At 37.8% G+C, this 23130-nt stretch overlaps 1 protein-coding gene across 2 annotated transcripts in view; it reads right to left on the reverse strand.

The window, feature by feature from the left end:
- Positions 1-10091: 10091 nt before the first annotated feature.
- Positions 10092-23130, reverse strand: part of SLC38A11 (solute carrier family 38, member 11) — a 48925-nt gene continuing 35886 nt past the window's right edge. Inside the window, exons 7-9 of one of the 2 annotated variants that reach the window (XM_006866996.1) lie at positions 21788-21900; positions 18109-18240; positions 10092-10521 (exon numbers count right to left, since the gene is read on the reverse strand). In XM_006866996.1, the coding sequence (XP_006867058.1) occupies positions 10228-10521; positions 18109-18240; positions 21788-21900 (539 nt within the window). In that variant the 3' untranslated portion in view covers positions 10092-10227. The remainder of the gene's footprint in view (positions 10522-18108; positions 18241-21787; positions 21901-23130) is intronic. The other variant, XM_006866995.1, reaches the window with a different exon arrangement.

Consider the following 23130-nt stretch of genomic DNA (forward strand, 5'->3'; position numbering starts at 1 on the left):
ACCCAAGCCATGGTATTTTCAATAACCTCATATGGATGCAAAAGCTGGACTGTGAATAAGGAAGATCGTAGAAGAATTGATGCCTTTGAGTTGTGGTGCTGGAGGAGAATACTAAAAGTGCCACTGGCTGCGAAAAGAACCAATAGATCTGTTTTGGAAGAAGTGCAGCCAGAGTGATCCTTGGAGACCAAGATGGCTAAACTTCGTCTCTCATACTTTCGACATATTGTCAGGAGGGAACAGTCACTGGTAAGATGGAGGGTTGGAGAAAAAGAGGAAGACCCCCAAAGAGGAAATCCATCGTTGATGGACTCAAGTGTGGCAGTGGTAGTGAGGTTGGCCCAGGAACGGACATTGTTTCGTTTTGCTGTGCATGGGGTCACTATGAGTTGGTTCTGACTCAATGGCACCTGACAACAACAACAACAACAAACTTCTTTCTGATAATCTGTTCTTTCAGTCAAGATCTATCTGATGTTAGCAATGATATCCCTTGCTCCATGTCCTCTTTTGAATCCAGTGTGAATTTCTCTCCGCTATTATGATTGTTTTCCACTATCTTCAGTAAAATTTTATGGGCATATGATATTGTTAAATAATTTTCACATTCTGTTGGGTAACCTTTCTTGTAATAGGTTCAAATATGGAACTTTTCTAATAGGTTGGTCAGGTAGCTATTTTCCAAATTTCTTCGAGGAATGAGGGCCTCCAGTGTTGCATCGATTTGTATTCCCATAGCCTTTTTTTTTTTTTTTTTTTTTTTTTTTGCCAATGCTAATTTTCCTTCAATACCATTGATTTTTTTTTTTATCATATGCTACCTCTTTTTTTGGGCTGGGTATAGTGTACTTTATTGATAGTACATGACAAGACTGGGCTCTATAAGCCCTTCCCCTTCTCCAGGGGTTCTGGATGGAAACTGTGTCAAGGATGGGAGTTCATCAGTATTACGGGAGATTGCGTTTGGGTAAGGACTCCCCATCAGCTGAGGCCTCTCTCTTCCTCTAGTGCTCTTGCTCATGGTCCAGAGGGCTCTTAACCCTTGGAGATCATGTGAACCATAAGGTTTACCACCCTGTTGTTGTGGCTGAATTCATTGTCATACCAGGAATTGAGTTTGACAAAGTGATCATTGGCAATGCCAGCCCCAGCATCAAAGGTGGAAGAGTGGGTGTCACTGTTAAATTCCCAGGGGATGACCTGGTCTTCAGCGTAGCCCAGGATGCCTTGTAGGGGATCATCTGATGCCTGTCCCACCACACATCTGTCAGTTTATCATACTGTGGTGCCTTGTGAGTTGCTATGATTCTGGAAGCTATGCCACCGGTATTTTAAAAACCAGCAGGATCACCCATGGTGGACAGGTTTCAGATATGTTTCCAGATAAAGACAGACTCGGAAGAAAGAGTATGAACTACTTGCGAATATTTAGTCACTGAAAACCTTATGAGTAGCAGAGAAACACTGTCAGATGGGATATATTCAACGCCATATTTTGGCTCTTGTGGACTTGTTTTCATTTTCTTCAGCTTCAGCTTAAACTTGCATATGGACAATTGATGATCTGTTTCACAGTTTGCCCCGGGCCTTGTTTTCCCTGATGATATTGAGCTCCTCCACTGTCTCATCCCAAAAATGTTGTCAATTTGATTCTTGTATTTTACCTCTGGTGACAACCACATATATAGTCACTGTTTATGTTGTTGAAAAATGGTATTTGTAATGAATCAGTCATTGGTCTTGCAAAATTCTGTCATGTGTTATCCAGTATCATTTCTATTATGAAGGCCATAGTTTCTAACCAATGATTCTTTTTCTTTGTTTCCAACTGTCACATTCCAGTAACCAGTAATAATCAATTCATCTTCATTGTATATTTGGTCATTTTCAGACTAAAGAAGTTGGTAGAATTCTTTAATTTTATCATCATTGTCTTTAGTGTTTGGTGTGTAAATTTGAGTAATATTTATATTAACTGGTCTTCCTTGTAGAAGTGCGGCTATTGTCCTATCACAGACAACATTATACTTCAAGATAGATCTTGAATGTACGTTTTGATAATGAATGTGATGCCATTCCTCTTGAATATGTAGTACATCACATGATTACCTAATTCAAAATGGCCTCTTCCAATCCTTTCTTGTTCACTGATGCCTAGGATATCATTCTATGTGCTCCATTTCATTTTTACAACTTCCATTTTTTTTCGTAGATTCGTACTTTGCACATTCCATGTTCTGATTAGTGGATGTGTACAGCTGTTTTTTCTCATTTACATGTAGATGAGAAGAGGACTTAAAACACACATTCTATCCTGAAGGGACTTTAGTGTAGCTGGCCAAACTTCCTTCTTACAATTATAAGAATTACAGAATTCCACAGAAGGAAGAACAAACTTCCTGCAAGGGCACATGAAAGAAGTCGAAGGACTGATACATTTTGATGGGGACAGATAACATTTCAGGTGAGGAAAGAGCAAGTATAGAGTCAAAAAGATGTAAAACATTTTTTTTTGTGTAAAGTAAAGTAAGGGAACAGAATAAAAGCTCTGTCCTTGCGGTCATAGAAGGTAAAGCCAGAATGAATGGCATATAGAAGCTATATTGGATTAGTCTTAATGCAGGGTAAAGGGTTTGTACATTATAGTATAAGCACAAGAATTTCATGGAAAGTTTTTGAGCAAACAAATGGCTTTTATCAAAGCATCAGTTTAATAAGATTGTTCTAGAAGCAATACACAAATTATCTTGGAGAGGGAAGAAATTGAAGGTAGAATCTTCAATGAGGAGACCATGGCATAAGTCTGGGTCTGAGTTGATAAGGACCAGAATTAGTTGGGAATTAGAAATGAAGTCTCAGCACTTTTTTTTTTTAATGTAGTTAACAAATCACTAAAGATGAAAAATATAACAAAAATTACAAAGGTAAATTTATTGTCAGTGCACAAACATTGCTGTTGTTATTAAGTGCTATAGAGTGGGTTCTAACTCACAATAACACTATACAGGATTTCTGAGTTTTTTTTTAAACTGTTTTATTATGAATGATGTGATAGTTTTACGTGGGACATTAGCTTTACATTCATCCTATATGTTACATTGCCATGGTTACAATCCCTTCCATCAACCAACCAAAAGGTACATCTGGCAAGCCTGCCCCCTGGTTGTCAGCACAAAACCCTTCTCCCTCTCTGGGGCTAGAGTTCCCAGACACTCCATCTCTCCACATCATCTTCTCTGCCTCCATCTCTGGCATCACTGTTTCTCTGGGTAGGGTCCCGCACTCTGCTCTTATCCCTTGATGGTTCCAGGGGCATCAGCTCCTGGCCTGCAAAGTCAAGCACTTCCTTCCTTTTGCTGCAAAATGTTTACCTTTACATTTCCAACTCTCACAGTCATTCTTTCTTTTTTTTAATTTAACATTTTTATTGTGGATTGAGTGAAAGTTTACAGGGCAGATCATCAGTTTACATTCAACATATCATACACCTTCTTTCATTACAATGATTATAATCCCCTCCATGTACCATCAGTTAACAGTGTTTCTCTCTATTCACTTTAGCTTTTTTTTTTTTTTAAATGCTCAGGCATATGTAATAATTTACACCACAAAGGGCTTGCTACAATTTGATGAACCTGACCTATAGTCATGAAGGTAGTAACTCTAAATACCAACAGAGAGGGAAGGAGTCTTCACATCAAGTATCAATGCTATCCCCTCTGTACACAGGGTAGATAAGGATGGGCAACCTAGACATTGGCTACCTAAAATGGGGGGTGATGGAGGCACAAAGTTACTGGCTTACAAGGTTTCAAGGGGGAGCTTAGTTTAATAGTGTGTGGGGGAAGCAAGAGTCCTCACCGAATAGTTTTCATCTTGTCTAGATGGGTCTGGTTAAAAGAGATTGGGATAAGATTCTTATGATTCAGTAGTGAGTAATTGTTATTATGACTAATTGCAACTGTCACATTGTAAAGGTAGAAGTTTTACAATAAAAACAGGGGAGTGGTTTATCTTACAGTCCAGAAAAAAAGGACCCTAGGACCATCAAAGAAGAAGAGCACAAGTGGAATGTGAGACCTTATCCTGAGAAGCAGGGACACCTGAGATGGAGGCAGAGATGGGGACCTGGAGTGAGGGAAAAGCTGAGGACCTTAGATTCATGGGAAGAGAGAAAATGAGAGTTGGCAACCTTGCAGAATGCAAGTTCTAGAACCACTTTTAGGCATTCCAATCAGCTATAGGCTGAAGACGGGCTCACACGTTCTCTGTAACCATGCTTCCCAACATACCCCCCTCACAGTCATTCTTGATAGTAATTATTCACTATTGTACCACATGAATGCTATACCCATCTCCTTTCATCAGTCCCGCCCAGACAGATTGGATACTACTAAGTGGAGATTCTTTCTACCTCCCTTTGTGCCCTCTAGATCTAGGGTCCCTCTTAAAAACTTGTAAGCCAGTCACTTCTTGCCTTTGTAGCTCCCCTCCCCACCCCTCATTTTAGGTAGCCAATGTCCAAGTTGCCCAGCCCTGTCTACCCTGTGTATTGAGGGGGTGGGACTGATCCTTGCTGTAAAGGTTTGTTCCCTTTTTTGAGCTACTGCATCCATACGTGTAGGTCAAGTTCATCAAATTGTATCAGATTACTTTTTTCCTCTCTTTTTTTCCCTCTTCTTTCTTCTTCTAGTTAAGCTCTGATCATCCAGCCGTTGAAGCCAGGTCAAGTGGGTATTATCTGCAAGTGTGGGTGTTCGTGTGGATTTCTGAGGTTTTAAATATTCGCGATATCAGAAAGCCCCATCTTCCTCCTGTGGAGTGGCTGTGGGCTCGAACCATGTATCTTGAGGCTCACAGTCCAATGCATGTAGTATGGAGTCACTGTGTTCCATTTACAGAATCATTATGAAAGTGCCCTATAGAAGACAACTACATGAACTTTTTATCTGCATGTTATTAAGAACATTGCCCATCGACCTACTTTCACTCAAGTTCTCTAAAGATTTTCCTAGTAAAGCTGTCCACTGAGAATTGAGAGCTTGGAAAACGTAGTGTAATTTTGTGGAACTGGCATCTTTTCTTTTTTCCCATAGTGACAGCTATGAAGTTCAGGCAATGTGGACTCGGCAGGCTGGGAACCAGGCTTTCACTTTAACTACTGCAGCTGTGTTGACATTAAGCCTAAAGCTCTGTTTCCTCCTTTGTTCTTAAGTCTTCTCTGACTTCCTTTTTATTACAAACCAGTTACCACTGCCTAGATTCCAACTGTGGTGCCCTCATATGTGTTAAAACAGAACTGTGATCCACTGGGTTTTCAGTGGAAGATTTCTTGGGGGTAGATCTCCAGGCATTTCTTTCAGGATACCTCTGGGTAGACTTGAACCATCAACTTTTGCTTAGCAGCTACTCGATTCTTTGCCCCATCCAGGCACTCCCTCCCATATTATTGTTGGTATTGTTATGTGCCTTCGAGTCTGTATATGGTTTCCAAATAGTGGCTGGTGGGTTTGAACCACTGATCTTGTGGTTAGCAGTCCAGTGCTTATCCTACAGTGCTACACCAGGACTCCTTAGTTGTCATTAATCATACTGTCTTGGAAGCACAGTGGGTCCATAAGATAAGCACTAGATTGCAAATCACAAGGTGATGAGGCTTTTTCTGCTTTGCTGAAGATTTAATAGCAGTTGTACTTCCTTGATCTTTTCTCTCCCCTCTCCACTCTGCCTGTGTCTTTAAATGATTTTTCCAAGAGGTCAAGGAAAAGTACATATGATATGTGCCAGCAGGTCTCTCTAGTGTGTCTCCAGGCTCAATTTCTTCCCTGAGCATCTGCATAGTATTTCCATGTCTTCTGCCCGGCTTCTAAACAGATGGCTCCACTTAGCACCTCTCTTAGGTCCAACCACCTAAGCCATATTCAAATGTAGTCCCTGAACTAGTAGGTAATCATTACCTGGGAATTGTTAGAAATTCAGATTCTCGTGCCCCACCCCAGAAGTCCTTAGTAAGAAACAATGGGTGTGAGGTTCAGCAATCTGTTCCTGAACAAGCTCTTCTGGTGATTCTGATACTGAAAGTTAACAATTGTTGTTCAAGGGATCACTGTACTTTTCTTCCTTTCTGGGCCAACATGTCTTTTTTTTTTTTTTTTTTTTTTTTTTAATCTCATGGTATTTCTGTTCTCTTATCCTGGCAAATCTTTTACATACTTTTCAGAATGAGTATGGATACTGACTGATTGATGTAGCTAATTATAATCTCTCAACAATTGGTAAAGCATTTATAGGCACTCTAACTCATGGTCATGGAATCCTGGTGTGGCGCTGTAGGATCAGCACTGGACTGCTAACTGAAAGGCTGGCATTTCATATCCACCAGCTGTCCCTCTGAAACCCTACATTGGGTGCTAACATTGGGTTGCTATGAATCAGAACCAACTTGATGGCACTTAACAACAACAACCTCATGGTCACTGACTGATTCCAGCTTGAGTCACTCTAAGATTACAAAATAACAACAGCTCCAATCAGTAGCCACTCCTGCTTAAAAAACTAGCAGTGTTTACTTGGAGAAAAAAAAAAAAAAAAAAAAGCCTGATCCTGTCTCATAAATTAATCTTTAATTAAGTGGATGTGTACTAATAAGGATTTTATTAGTTGAATAGCTTGGATTTCAGAGTCCATTTTGGAAAAGTGATAGGCACCAATGAAAATACCTCAGAGGCAAGGCAGTTTTCCCATCCTAATTTTCCAAAATATTTCAAATTAGGATTGAGATTAAAGATGGTATTATAAGTGGACATGGACCCATTTCAAAAAGTATACAGCTGCTATTAAACTATGTCCTTCAAAGAAATGTGTTACTAGTTTTTTTGCATTTGTGTTTACATATTTTTTAAATTGCGCATTACTTTGCAAGTGACAGCTTAAAAAAAAGGTTTAAAACATTCAAGTTGTGTTGTTAAAAATGAGAAGTGGTGGAAACAAAACAAATTTCAGTAATAATAGCTTAATAAATTGAAGCAGAAGATAGAAAAGTTGTACTAGATACTCCTGAATGATTTCACAGTATGAGTACCTTAGGAAGATTTACTTTATCATAATATGAAAGAGCTTTGGTAGCATAGTGGTTACGAATTGGGCTGTGAGCCACAAGGTCAGCAGTTCGAAACTACCAGCTGCTCCACAGGAGAAAGATGAGGCATTCTGCTCCGGTACAGATTTACAGCCTCGTAAACCCTGTACAGGGTCGCTATGAGTCGGAACAACTCCACGGCACACAACAACAAGAACAATATGAAAGATGTTGATTATCAGTTTATGCAGCTAACTGGGTCAAAGATAGCCTTGATCTATAGTTGATTTAAAAAACAACAATAAAACATTAAAAAAAAAAAAAATCAGTTGACCATAAATATAAAGGCTTATTTTGGACTCTCAAAACAACAACAACAACAAAAACATATTTATTAGGTTGTGGAATGCGGAAATCATGGGACAATATCTTTGATATCCCATGCGAGTAAAGTTTTACTAAAGGTAAAGATGAGGCTTTCTTCTCTACCAAGATTTAAAGCCTCGGTAACCTTATACAGGGTCACTATGAGTCAGAACTGACCAGATGACACTTAACTTCAACCAATCCTTGATGTACTTCTCTTTTTACCACCCTAGGACGTTATCTAATAACTATGTAGGTTAGTGTTTCTCAGTCATAGCAATGTAGGGATGGAGTGCTGTGACAGTTCCTTAGTTTTCTCAGCTCAAAATTAATATTGCTTTGCCATTAATATCATTTCTTAAATATGTACAAATCTGAAATCATGCTTAACCTTATGACTCTTACGCACTTATCAAAAACAAATTTATAAGTTATATACAGAAAGCCTTTATAACTAATGGAATTGAAATCCATTTAGAGGCACAGCTAGTGTTTTATTGAAACAAAAATCATCACTCAAAACCTAAGCATGGTTCTGACTGCCAAGGTGTAGGTCACTATTTGTGTCCACTAGGACTTTAAATTTTTTTTTGCTATGAGCTCTCATCATTTCTAGTCAAGATTCTGTGAGACTATTCTTTATTCACTTCCTGTGGGATTTTTTTTTTATGTGATCTGGACAAACACATCACTTATGTATTGACTTGTTAAATTTTCTCATTAGTAGGCAACAAAATAGTACTAGGCATCATCAATCTGATTATAAATATAAATGCAAAGCTTGACAATAAAACTTGGGCACTATTTGATATAATTTGGACACGCAGATGGTTCCTAATATTCTGTTGCTTAACATTTTTAAAATTGTGTATGAATATATGTAACATTTGCCCCTCCAATAATTTTTACATTTATTCTACTTTTTAAAGATTGTCATAGATAAGAGTACATGAAAATTATAAGCCTTCATTTAGAACTGTTAACCTTCGGCAGTAGAAACAGATGTGACTCTCATATCCTCTCTAATGTAGCATCCAGCTCTCAGCTCCTTCAGGGTTTGTTCAGCTGCAAAATGTTACCTAGCCAAAGAACTTGTCCCTCTGGATATTCACATACAATGATTAATAGAACTATTTCACCTGAACAAGGACCACTCTGATGAGCTGTATGTGGTCCAGAACTCCCTGTGAGGTTGACAGAGACATCAGTATGGATGGCAATTACACTTCTCCTACCTTCTTCAACCCTATTCTATTTTCCCACCCTCTCCCATTATTTATGATCCCTAGTAAATGCTCCAGGCTGTGAACCTCAAGCTCAGCAGTTCGAAACTACCAGCTGCTCCGCAGGAGAAAGATGAGGCTTTCTGCTCCCGTAAAGATTTACAGCCTCGGAAACCCTGTTCAGGGTCACTATGGGTCAGAACCAACTCGACAGCACTTAACAACAACAACAACAACAGTAAATGCTCCACATGCCAAACTCCATCTTAGCGTTTGCTTCTGGAGAACCCAGCCAAAGACAGCTCCAATAATGTTTCTGAGAATCTCCCAGAGGAGGGAAAATGCCTCTTGCATAGGCTTGATTCTTTCAACTTGCTTCTTTGAAATTCCAGTTGTCAAATGCAACTAGTCCAAATCAAATGCATAACTGATCACTTAGACTTATGCCTCAGAACAACTTGTATATGTGCTTTCCCATTTTATTGTCTTTTACAACGGCACTGCTATGGTACTCTCACAGGATAAAACTTTGGGAGTAATTTTGACTCCTCACACACTTTGCTCAGTCCATTCAGCCTATTATTCATGCTTTCCAATGTGGGGGAGGACTTAGCTCACGTCTCAAGGGATTTACTTTCCTCTAAGCAAGAGCTAACTGCTGAAATGATAATGGAAGCTCTCTTTGCTTGTAAAAATAGCATGGTGGCAGAGGCATTTGATCTCCTCTAACTTAGCAAGAGGGGAGGTCAACAGTCCAAGACTAATGCCTATGAGATGGAGGTACAAATTTGGATAGCACCCATTCCTTTCATAGCACTGTCTACTTCTCTGCCGGGTTCTATATTGGCTGCAGTGGCCACAGAGAACCCACAGACTGAGCTCACAGCTATGGTGTTTATTAGGGAAGTACCAGGTTATGATTGAGGTTGAGGAATGCTCAGGATACAGTTCTTCACCCAGCACAGCCTATTCTGATCCTATGACTCACACTTCTGTTTCTTGCATCTGGAAGACCCATGTGGGGAAACTGTGCTTCTCAAATTATTGCTTTGTTTTGCAGTAACAAGGGTAAATGGGTGCTCTTGTTGATTATCGTATCTGTCATGACTTATATAGGGCATACTCATTGGATGAATAAACAGATTATTAAGTATCTCACTGCACCACACTATTCCTTTTCATATTTTTGTTTTCTTTTCCCATGGACTCATAGATTTTTAAGGAGAATGGATTTTACAAATTGGTTACTTATTTTGGAAGCAGCATGTTCACTTATACATTAAATAAAAGGGTAATGCTTGGGGGCAGGAGTGGTAGCAAATGCCACAAACCTCGCTTTTCCTTCTGCAATGAAGTCTTTAAAATAAAACATTAATTTTGTTCTAGTTTAAGAGAAAATACATTAAATTTTATTTCTTCTATCTCACTACACAATGAAGAAAACTAAGTCTTCCTAAATGTTATCATGATAATTTGATAATATAAATAGAGACTAAAATGAGTATAAATGATATATTTTAGAAGTCCATGAAAACATGTATATTGTTTACAGTAGTCAGCTTACTGAAAGATACTGATGTTTAAAATGGAAAGTTGTGTTGTCAGTTGGAAATGAGAAGTGGACATGTTCGTGAAGGAGAAATTGCCAGGAAAGCAGTAGAACATTTCCTGTCCATGGGTGCAGTCTTGAGGATGTGCAACGGCCATGAGGAACCCAACAACCATCACCACAGCACCAACAAGAAGCATGACACAGGACATAATCTTATCAGAGTGTGTCCTTGGCTCTTCAGACAGTTTTAGATAGCATGCTGATGGAATGATAAAAATTAGAGGAGCTGCACAGAGCACACCCTGTGTGTGGAAAACAAGAAACAAGATCATTTTACCAGATAGAAACACTCTTTGGACAGTTTTGAAAAATGTACTTGTTACTGCAAATATTAAACATTTAATAGGTTCAGTTGAATCAAACAAACAAAATGATTTAGAAGTAGGTTTTCCTTTTTTTCTGATGGTATATTTTTGCATACAAATAAACTAAAAAGGAAAATGGCATCACAGTGTTCCAGACTTAAAAAGATGATCAGAGAATAATATAGAAAATAAAGAAGATGCGCTGTGGGTTAATGTCCCAGACGGCAAAGCCGTTTGAACTGCAAGTTCGGTGGTTCAAGCTCACCAGCTGCTCCTCAAAAACCCTACACATGGTCGCTATGTGTCGGAACCAACTCAACAGCACTTCACAACAACAACAACAAGGTCAATTTGGGGCAAACTCTCGGAATGTCACATACTTTCATGCACATCATATTTCCTCATTGTCTTCTTTTACTTCAAATGACAGTGGATTTGGTATGTTGTTTAAATCCTAGCTGACTCGTTTGGATGAAAGTAGAAACTTATTTGAATGAGAGAGGAAAACCGTTAGCCCTAAAGGCATTCAACATGAAATAGCATTTCTAAATTTTCTTTCAAATAAGACAAAAAAACATTAATTACTCCAGGAAACTGACAGCAGAGCTAACTGTGACTCATTCATCCTCCCCCACATTAGATCCAACCTAAGGAGGAATGTCAGACTGAAAATAATGGTCAGTTGTATGGGAGTGCAGTGTCTCTGTGGGTTAAGCAATGGACTGGGAACCACAAGGTCAAGAGTTTGAGCCCATCAGTCACTCTGAGGGAGAAAGATGAGGTTTTCTGCTCCCACAAATGTTTGCAATGTTGGAAACCTTATACAGAGTCCTTATGAGTTGGAATAAACTTCACAGCACTTAACAACAACAACAACTGTGCTGCCTATGAGGAGCACTGGTGACACAGCGGCTAAAGCACTTGACTGTGAAGCAAAAGATTGGCAGTTAAAATTCACAGCTGCTCCATGGAGAAAGATGGGGCAGTCTACTTCTATAAACATTTACAACCTTGGAAACCTATAGGATAGTTTTACTCTGTCCTATAGGATTATTATGGACTCCTCGTGTGGTCCTGTAGGATCAGCACTGGACTGTGAGCCACAGGTTTGTGGCTCAAACCTACCAGTTGCTTCTCAGAAACCTTATTCATAGTCACTGTGAGCTGGAACCAACTCGATGGCACTTAACAACAACAACAACAACAACAACATAGGTTTATTATGAATTGGAATGGAATCTATGACAAGAAACCATTATGAAAGGAGGCTAGCCGGGTAGCATCTAAAAACATGGGAAGTTCACACTGCATAGAAAACATTTCTACAGTCAGAGATATATGAACAAGAAAATACTAACTAATAGATCCCAAAATTGCATTCTAAAGTCAGATATATGGAAAATATGTGTTCATCAGTCATAGCACCTGAATACAAATGGATACCTACAAAGGTACACAGTGAATACAAGATTAACTTTCATATGAAGTGGAATTAAAGGGATTATAGATTTCATAGCCTCGATCATGGGGAGTGGTGGCTCCAGACGCTAAGCACTGGACTGTGAACCACAAGCTCTGCTGTTTGAGCCTGCTAGCTGCTCTGTGGGAGAAAGCCTCAGAAGCCTCAGGAGCCCTGTACAGGTTAGCTATGAGTCAGAACTGACTCGATGGCACTTAACAACAACATCAGCATGAAACTTGATGGTAGCATGCTTTTTAAGCACAAAAAGTACTGTTAAGTTATAGAAAGTACAATAGAATTCAACTTCTGTTTATATTAAGGATTATTACCCACTGACTTCTTTGAATTAAGAAAATTTGAAACGTCAAAAAGTAACCCTCTGTATAGGAATGAACATATGTGAGGGGCTTCATCTGAAAGTGTCGAAGTGTGACAGTACTATCAGAATGAGAACTGTGACCAGCTGCTACCAAGAGGCGCTCATCATCAGTCAGCATTCTGGGACTCTTCCAAACCTAACTTGCTGGGCAGCGCAAAGCAATGGGTGTTCTGTTTATGCTATAATTCTTAAGAGTTGAGAAAGTAGCAATTAGAGGGAAAACTATATAGCTGATGTTTATACTGGAAGAAGCCCAGTTGTGTATCTTGTCTAGATACCAATTTCTTGGTTGGTATTTGAAAGCTCAGTCGTACTAGACTTTGTTTGCTAAGACCTGTGATCCTCACTAAAATGATAATGAGATCTCCTCTGATCATGCCTCTATATGCTTTGCAGTGAAGTCAGTCTACTTTATTTAATCCACTTACTGTAGCCTTGTTTATGGGTGTACCACTGGTTTAGAAAACATTTTGAAATTGACAGAATGTAAACAACATGACTGTGTATTAAAGAGGCAATAAAATACAATCTTATTTATAAAGACAGGATAACACTATTCATTGATAATAACAAGATTGATGTCAGGGTTTGGGGTTAAATTTCCCCAAAGAATTTGACTTTTGTCTTTAGTTCTAGCACGAGAATCTCTAAAACCTTGGAATTGCCCCAGTGATTGAAATGTCTTCCAGATTATGTTAACAAGGTACCTCTTAGGTGGGGGCTGGCCAAGCCAGAAAGATCATTTTATGATTCAGTCAGCCTCAGGGCATTCAATCAATAATACCTTCATAAAGAGATCCCAATAAAGGCTCTGGACACAGAAACTCCATGGACTTCCTGTCAAAGACATGGCTATTTGAGAAGATGATGCAGCCTTTTTGAGATATGGAAGCTCCATTTTAGGGCCCTCTCAGACAGCATGTCATGCATATCTTCTCTGTAATGACCCTGGATTGTCTCCTTTCTGTCGCAATAACTTTTAGCATGGTGCTTTCTGTGAGTTTTGTAAACTGTTCTACTGAATTATAGAACCAAGGGAGTAATGGGAGCCAGGAGGTCAGAAGTGAGGTGCTAGGACTCCTGAGCTTATGGCTGCCATCCTGCACGATAGAGTACATTCCTGGAGTTGCAGCTAACAGGTTAGTTGCATGGACTCCTAAGCTTGTGCCTGGTGTCTGAAGTCTTGGGCAGACATGGTAGTCTGGAGGACTGTATTCTTTCACTTGTGATATTTGACCTAAGTTTGGGTCTGATAGAGCTGGAGGCATAGTAGAAGTGGAAGAGAAGTGGGAATTTGATTTTTCTACTCACAGAGCATTTTGAAGTTTACAGTAGGAATAAATATATATAAACAAACAAGAGGCTGTCGGAAGTTTTTTTTTTTTAATTGGAAGTAGAGATAGAAAAGGTGTCTGAATTCTCCTAAATGGATAGAAATCTCTCAATGATTCTAGGAACCTGAAAACTAAATAAAATAATGTTTGCACATCTTCCAGTTTCAATTTTGTAATCTATTAATCAGTTCAGACTCACAAAACGTGTTCCTATACCTTAAAAAGAAACTCTTTAGCACAGGAGATCTTTGGTAACTTGGACTACAGCTTTGCTTACTCTGTTGACTGGTATTTATACATTGAGCTCTTGGTGGGGAATTGGATTTCTTCCTCCCACTGTAAACTGCACACAGTGCTTGTTGGACCCATTACTCTGGCCACAGGTGCCAGCTGCTCTATTTTTTTTTTCTCTTTACTGCTCTAAGTAGAAATCCAATTCTGTCTAATAGTGACATCGGTGCCAAGGTGCTGAATTCATATTACTAAGAATGAGACATATTTATTTTATTTATTTCTAAAACGAATCTTTTTAAATTAAGGATATGCTTGCTTTGGAAAAATATGTAGTGGAAAAATAAATAAATAAAAGGGAAGTAAAGGTCTGAATGCTGTTTTGCTTTTTATTGAAAAGCCAAAAAACTCCACAACATTTCTCTTGTTTAATTTTTGTTTTGCTGTACAGCAGCATTTGCTTAGCTTTGCAAATTGAAGATCTGATTTGATTATATGTCTCGTCTCATTCTACTTAGTAATAAATCAAAACCACACATGCACACAAAAATTTCTGATGTACTACAATTATTAGCTATTAACTACAAATTATTAATTAACATGAAAAACTTTTAATTCCATTTTCTTGAAGCTATTTCATCATTATTTAAACCCTGTATTAGAGTCTACCCATTACTAGTCTAAGGAATCCTTAATTATCTAAGTATTACTCTTAATCTTACTTATAAACTCAATGCATAGATTTCTAGCTTAAACAAATGGATAGAGAAATTGACACAACTATTTTACATAATGTAAAGCTTTATACTTAGGAGATCACAAACTAGCATAATGATTAAAAATGGGTCTACAGCATCTAAATATCTGTATCCACCATTTATAAGTTGTGTGACCTCAAATTATGTATTTAATCCTTCTGTGCCTCAGTTTCTTCATTGTAAAATTAATACATATTAAGGGAGATGTTGTTAGGTGCCATCGAGTTGGTTCTTACAGTGCACCTATGTACAACAGAATGAAACACTGTCCAGCCCTTTGACATCCTCACAATTGTTGCTATGTTTGTGCCCATTGTTGAAACAACTAAGGGGGATTTGGTGTTGTCAAGTGCTGTCAAGTTGGTTTCAACCCATAGTGACCCTATGTAGGGTTTCTGAGGAACAGTTGGTGAGTTTGAACCACCAATCTTGTAGTTCAAACCGACTTTTAAGTCCAATGCATTAACCCACAGCATTATACCAGGACATGAAAATAATTTGATATACAGTTGTACTCAATACATGTTCTCATTATCATTATGAAATGGGGCATAGCTCTGGTAGTGTAGTGGTTACGAATCGGGCTGCAAACCTTAAGGTAAGTGGTTCGAAACTACCAGCCGCTCTGCCGAAGAACGATGAGGCTTTCTACTCCCGTAAAGATTTACACCCTCGGAAACCCTGTACAGGGTCGCTATGGGTCGGAAACCGACTCGACGGCACTTAACAACAACAACAACAACAACAATGTGTTGCATGACTGTAGCTTGCATTGGAGACAGACAAGAATAGTGTTTAATCTGGCTCTATTACACATGGTGCTGCAGGTTTATGGGCTGGACTACAAGGTCAGTGGTTCAAGCTCACCAACTGCTCCTCAGAAACCCTATTGTTGTTGTTGACCCATAGTGACCCTGCATAGGGTTTCCGAGGAGCAGCTAGTGAGTTTGAACTGCCAAACTTGTATATCAAACTGACTTTGCAGTTCAGCACATTAACCCACAGTACTACACCAGGACTCCCAGAAACGGTATACAGGGCTACTATGAATTGGAACCTACTTGACAGCAATTAACAACAACAGTAGACATGGTAAATGCCCACACAAAAGGGAGTTGCATACAGACTTGAATATATTATTGTGCATTCTAGACTGTTTTTGTTGATGGGAAAAGCACATATAAGGGGACTTCAAAAGTTCATGGAAAAATGAAATTTAAAGATAATGAAAAATTTCACCAATGTTTTGAAGCTCCCTAGTATGCTTACGTGGTCTGACAGAGAATAGATATAAGAGTATGTTATGTACAAGATCCATTAAATATCAAAGGATCTAGAACCATGTTTTACATTTTAAAAAACAATCCTTCACTGCTAGCTCAGATAATGGCTTTATAAAAAATAAAAACTTTCTCTCTCTGATTACAGTACTAGAATTCTATCTTAACCATAGGAAGTTGATAAACATATTTCTCGCATAACCAAATCCTACAATTAAAAAAAAAAGTAGAAAAAAAATTAACAACAACAAAAAATGAACTCAAATGACAAATTTCCCAAAATAACAAGTAATAGAGTCAGCAATAATTACATCTATTATCTTCACAGCATAGTTGCTGGGTCACTGATATTGCCAATACCAACAATTTTTTTGTGTGACACTTAATTTCCTGGTGCCACACTAAAGAATATCTTTTATGTCCAGGAGCATCTACAGAAATAGGTTTTGAATTCAATATTATGTTCTTAGTACCATGCTAGAAGCTGCCATTCTTGTCTTCCAAAACCTTACAATTTAATAGGCAAGCTGTGGATTTTCCTAGCAGTACCTAATATGAAGGACTCCTGGTGTGGTGCAGAAGGATCAGCACTGGATTGTGAACTACAAGGTCGGCAGTTCAAACCCACCAGCTGCTCCTCTGAAACCCTATACAGGGTCTCTATGAGTCAGAAGCAACTCAACGGCACTTAACAACATCACATGATATGAAATAACACACAATGCAAGACAGTGATTTAAGGTAGCAGTCATCCACTCACACAAATCCAAGTTGATACATGAAATGATTTTGAGTGGACTTAATAGCCTTTGCTTTATGAAGAATTAGGAAACAGCTAAAAATTACCTTTGATGTTTGTCCGTGTCTCCTACCAGTTTTCTCTCCATTGTTTATAGAGTAGACAATTTCCCAGACCCCGAATGTTTTGGAAAACTGTCTACTATATGGAGGTTATCTACTCCCTACTTCCTACTTAATCTGTTACAAGAACAGTGTGTTTGTGGCTAAATCTCTAACAGCTTTTGTCTGGAAATTCAAATCAAATTGGCATCTGGAGGGAAGAGCGAATTAAGTAATGATAGTAGTGTCTTTGACTTCTTCCTCAACTCTCAGTGGAATGAGTAAATGATACTTCATAAGCTCACTGTAAAAGTCTGCCCTCCCTGTGGCCCGTGACTAATAAATGCTAAGTGGTGTAATTCTTAGTAGAAATTCTGTAAGGGCTGAGATGGAGTTACTTCATTCAGCATGTTTTCAAGGTTCGTCCATGCTATAGCATGTATCAGGACTTCATTTCTCTTTATGGCTGAGCATTATTCCATCGCATGTATATACCATGTTTTGTTTAGCCACTCATCAGTTAATAGACATTTAGGTGTTTTCCACCTTTTGACAATTATAAAATGCGCATGCACATATTTTTAAATGAATCTCACTAAAGTTATTTTTAATAGGCAAAGAAAAGTTCAGATCCATTTAATTTATAGCTTGTTGTTGTTGTTAGTATTATACTGGAGTCCTTATGTGATGTTGTAAGATAAGTACCGAAAGGTCAGTTTGAACTGTGAGGTCGGCAGTTCAAAGCCACCAGTCTATACAGGGTCGGTATGAGTCTGAACCGACTTGATACTTTACAACAACAACATGTATTGTATTAATTATGATGTATAAACATGCTTTAGACCAGAATTTCTAAAACTTAGCATTGTTGACCTTATGATCAGGCAATTCCTTGTTGTGGGTACTGTCTTGTGCACTGAGAGATAATTTTTAGCAGCATCCATGGTCTCTAATCACTAGATGCAGTAGTACCCTACCTAGTTGTAACACATAAAGTCTCCAGACATTATCAAATGTCCCTTGTTATAGGGGCCCTTCTATTTAAGAACTGTTTGTTTAAAAGTATAAAGTCTTATACAGTGTATGCTATTTTATCAATATTTACTACTACCTACAAGTATTACATTCCACTCAGAAAGTGACATTATTTTAAAGGGAAAATATATTTTATGTTAAATATAGACAATATTTTAAAAGGGCTTATTTTTAAATGGAGAGAATGAAGCTTAAATGTACTTACATTGAGTTCTAAAACAATCCCAAGGCAGTCAATGAGCAAAGACACAAGTGTGGCCACAGTAATGATAACCACAGTTATAATAATGTGGAAAGCTGTAGAAAGGTTCCCACCAAAAAATACATTGGCAATTACCTGTCAAATAAACAAAGTATTTTCAGAGAGATTTTCCAAAGCATTCAGGTCTTACTAATTGTTTCTTATTATAGTACTTAAGACTATATAAGATACTATATGAATGAGACAATAAAATCTTAAGTCACTAAGAATCTTATAAATTTTCCACTGTACTTATATATAGACACTTACAATAATGAACTTTCTTTGTTCAACTATTAAAGTTAGTGGAAACAGAATTGAAAATGGAATACTAATGCTTGAATAGATGAAACATGAGTATAAGGGAATTTAGAAACTATTTTATACTTTTTACTTAATTCCTACAAGATTACCCCTAAAACAAACTACAGATAATATTTAGAAGGAAGGAGTTACCGCAATTTCCTTTAATAATAATAGATGTACAATAGCCTTTGTTGTTGTTAGCTGCCATTGAGTCTATTTTTGACTCACATCCACCCCTTGCAGCAGAGTAGAACTGTTCCCTAGCATTTTCTAGGCTGTGATTTTTATGGAATGGAGTCCTGGTGTGGTGCTATGGGTTAATGCGCTGGACTGCAAAGTCGGTTTGAACCACAAGGTCAGTGGTTCAAGCTCACCAGCTGCTCTTTGGAAACCCTATGCAGGGTGGCTATGGGTTGGAAATGACCTGATGGCACTTAATAGCAACAACAATAATCTTTATGGAAACACACTGCCGTAGAGTCTTTCCTGTAGAGTCACAGAGTGGGCTCAAACCTTAGTAGCTGAGGGTTTCACCATTCTACCAGGTCTCCTTGTTATATCCTTTACTAGTAGGAAATTAATTTTATGTAAGCTTCAAAATTTATATAAAGTATAAAATTTTATTGCAATTCAAATCTATTTGATCTTGCCTTTGGTGGTGGTGGTTGTGTGTCATGGAGTCATTTCCAACTCATAGTGACCCTGTATAAGGGTTTCTGAGGAGAGCAAAAAGCCTCATCTTTCTCCTGCAGACTAGCTTTTAGTTTTGAACTGCTGACCTTGAGGTTAGCAGTCCAACTCATAATCACTAAGCTACCAGAGTTCCTTTATTCAACAAAAATAGAGGAGTTATTCAATTTCCAAAGATAATCAGGTTAGGGAATCAAACAATATTTACATATTTTACATATTCCCTCTGGTGTAACATTGTAGGATAAACATTTGACTGCTAACCACAAGGTTGGCAGTTCAAAACCACTGTACACTCCTCAGAAACCCTATATAAGGTAGCTATGAGTCAGAACTGACCCCAAGGCTCTTTACAACAGCAACAACTCTGTAATATGATCTAATATCTAGGAGAAAACTCCTACTCTTAGGCCTTACCATACTAATAAGATAGAATACAACTCAGTACCTACAATGAAAGAAATAGAGATTAGTTTAACACAAGGGGAAAAAAACAGATCAAATGGAATTTAGAAGTGGAAGGAGTTTTAACTATCTGGGATCTATCTCCCATAGAGTAACCTGCTGCAAAGCATTCCTGAAAGGTGTTGTTTCTACCTTGGTTTGAGGTATTGTTTGAAACATGGGTAAGATTTAGATAAGAAAAAGTAGAATACCCAGCTGAAGCAACAGTGTGGAAAAGAACAAAAAGCTAAGACCAGAAATGACACCTATAGAGATCAAAGAGGAGACAGTCTGAATAGTGTGTTGGTTCTATTCAAAAGAACAATGAGGGAAGAGTTAGGAATGATAGGAGAGGGTCAGTAATTTAAGGTGATACTAATAACATGCTCATTTGTGGTTTTATAATTTATAATAACCTTTTTCAAGTATTTTCTTATGAGAAATACATTTTATGCAATTATCTGAGATACAGTTGTGGAAAATCAACTAGTGAGACAGGCTGTTGAGGGTTATTTACTTTATTTTTATACAAACAATGCAACCCCCTTGCATGTTAGTTTTTTATGCCCATCATATACATGTGTGTATTACTTACGTGGATTATGTAGAGAAAATGACATTGGGTAGGCAACCTTTATAAATAGCTATGGCATTGAGTATGCTATGAAATGTGTGTCCATGTGCGTGTGTGTATGAAGTAGTGAAAGAGAAAGGAAGTGGATGAATTATGTATAAGTGAGGTTCCTCTGCCTAGTATTTGCTATCTGGGCAGAGATCTTGATTTAGTTCTGTCTTCTTGTCAGGGTAATTAGAAAAGAAACTCACATTCCAAGTACTACAGCAGAAGCTGTGCAGGTGAAGTGACTCAGAGTGTCCACAAGCAGCCCACCAAAAAACCACAGATGAATGCACCATCTGTTGTTGCTGATCTAGAGATCAAATCTGAGTCTAAGGTACTGGGCTGAAGCTAAAATAAAACCACGGCTTGTATCTAACAATAGTCAACTTTGGAAAGGCTCTAAATATTAAGAAGTCTCTATCAAGGAACTACTTTTTCAGTCTACTTCTCCCTATGTTCAAGGTGGAGAACTGGTCTTTGAATTATAATCTGTAGACAAATAAAAATGCTAACAGTACAGGACATAAAGAGTTCTGAACATTTCCTTATCCCATTTCCCCTTTGTGCACACTATCTTAGCCCCAGCATTGGTATAAGGTGAGCACTGGCTTGCATCTAGAGGCCTGTGGTTGAGCTAGTAAATTTAAAGCTCTGTAGACTTCACTTCACACATTAGACTCATTCACATGATGTACTAGGAAAACAGCCTCTAGGAACAGATCCTGAGACTACTATTTTCAGTGTGATTCCTGAAAGAACCACTGTGAAGCAAGATCGTGCTTTACTGCTAACCGGCACAGTGGATTTTTAGATGACTGCCTAAGGGATTCCTGACCAGCCAATTTTACACAAAAAGTCCAATTTTATACAAAAAGTTTTCATTTTCTTTTAATCTTCTGCCATAAATCCAGGTGGGCCATATAATTTGTAGTTGACTTTATTAATAAAATGCAAATATATATGACATATTTATATAACTTACAATTTATATTTCAATATAAATTCAAATCATTTGCCTTTAAGTTCTAGAAAAACACACATATTTATATGAATAAAATACATATGTTTTATATTCATAAAACTAAAGCTGTAACTTAAATCTTGATTTTCAATAGAAAAGAAGACATTTCATTTTAAAAAATATAACAAAAATGATTAGAATATGTTCTGTGGTACCTTAAATACATGTTGTTTTATAAAATACCTCAGCAAAAGAACATTTTGTAAAACATACTTTAAGCCTTGGGGCTTAATTTCTTTATAAGAATGCCTTTAAAACACAAACTTACTGTACTACAGGTAGCCATTCACTCTGATATATAGATATCCAGAGTTATATAAATATTTGTCCTCATGCTAATATAAAAATTTCCACTCCAAGTTGTGAAAAGGCTTATTTTGTAAACACCTAAACATAATTTATCTTTCTACTCTGACATTTTATAATTGAAAAATGAAATCGCATAAATTATATTACTTGTCATGCACTTAGGAGTTTGCAGAACTGAATTCTGTATAAATCTCCCTGTAGTAAACACAGGAATCATCTGAGTAAAGTGTGGCAAAGGGATTAAGCTTACTTACCTCTCTAGTCACAAAGCATTCTATTGGGTATGTCAAAATGACAGTCACTCCATAACAAAACCTTCCAAATGTTATCAGGTCATCATTTCTGCAATAATTTTCAAATAAGTCTCCTAGATAGTAATATAAAATCAGTTTATTTAATAGATTTTGGATACTTGAAATACACATGGAATCTCTCACTGATTAGATATTTATCGTAGTGAGAGATTGGATATTTATTTTATGTGAAGTTGTGCTATCTCATTTCATTAAGAGAATAACTTACCTGGTCTAAGTGTAAGTTTTAAAAAATCTAATACTTTGAAGTTATTCACTGACATTCAAACCAATACTTGTTCCTCTTCAAGATGAATTCATCACTCATAGTTTTTTTTTCTCTTTTTTTATGTTCTTACCACTTGTTTTGCTACGTTTGTTATAAATTTACACCAGCTTCTAAAAAATATTTTATCCATTGTCTTCTCACACCAGAATCAACTCTCCAAATTCTTTTGCATTTGCTTTGTAAGCTTGCTCCTGGGCTTTGTTTCTGGCAAGTGACTTCATCATTAAAAAAATAAAATAAAGACTGCTAAAATAAACAAATTTCCTTTTGAAATGCTATTCTTAGATCAAGGACAATACTGAAAGGAAGAGTAGACCAGTACATCAGAGGAGCTGAATTTCCTGCATGCATGCTATAGGGTTTAACGATAATCTCGGGGCCACAGCAAGGAATTCCAAACATAACAGTATTTTTCATGGCATCTGATAAACCCATTTACTTAAAACTGTGAAAATATGGTTATTAGGTAGGAAGGACATTATATTTAACCATGACAAGCTAAATGACCTGGTGTGGTACTGTGGGATAAAGTACTGGATTTTAAGGTCGGTTTGAGCCACAAGGTTGTTATTGTTATGTGCCATGAAGTCAGTTCTGACTCATAGCGACCCTGCACAGGGTTTCCGAGGCTGTAAATCTTTATGGGAGCACAAAGCCCCATCTTTCTAGTGCGGAACAGCTGGTAGTTTAGAACTGCTGACCCTGAGGTTAGTAGCCCAATTCGTAATCACTACATTACCAGATCTCCTTGAGCCACAAGGTTGTTGTTGTTGTTAAGTGCCATCGAGTCTATTCCGACCCATAGCGACCCTGTATAGGGTTTCCCAGGAGCAGCTGGAGGTTCAAACTCACCAGCCACTCCTTGGAAATCCTATGCAGGGTCTTATGAGTTGGAATAGACTCAACAGCACTTAACAACAACAAACTAAATGACAGCCATGTGTACCTTGAACCAATTATTATTCAGAGACCATGGCTACATACCCAGATATCTTTGAAGAAGTACAGGGATCTA

The sequence above is a fragment of the Chrysochloris asiatica genome, unplaced genomic scaffold (assembly GCF_000296735.1).
Source record: "Chrysochloris asiatica unplaced genomic scaffold, ChrAsi1.0 scaffold00099, whole genome shotgun sequence".
Lineage (NCBI taxonomy): Eukaryota > Metazoa > Chordata > Mammalia > Afrosoricida > Chrysochloridae > Chrysochloris > Chrysochloris asiatica.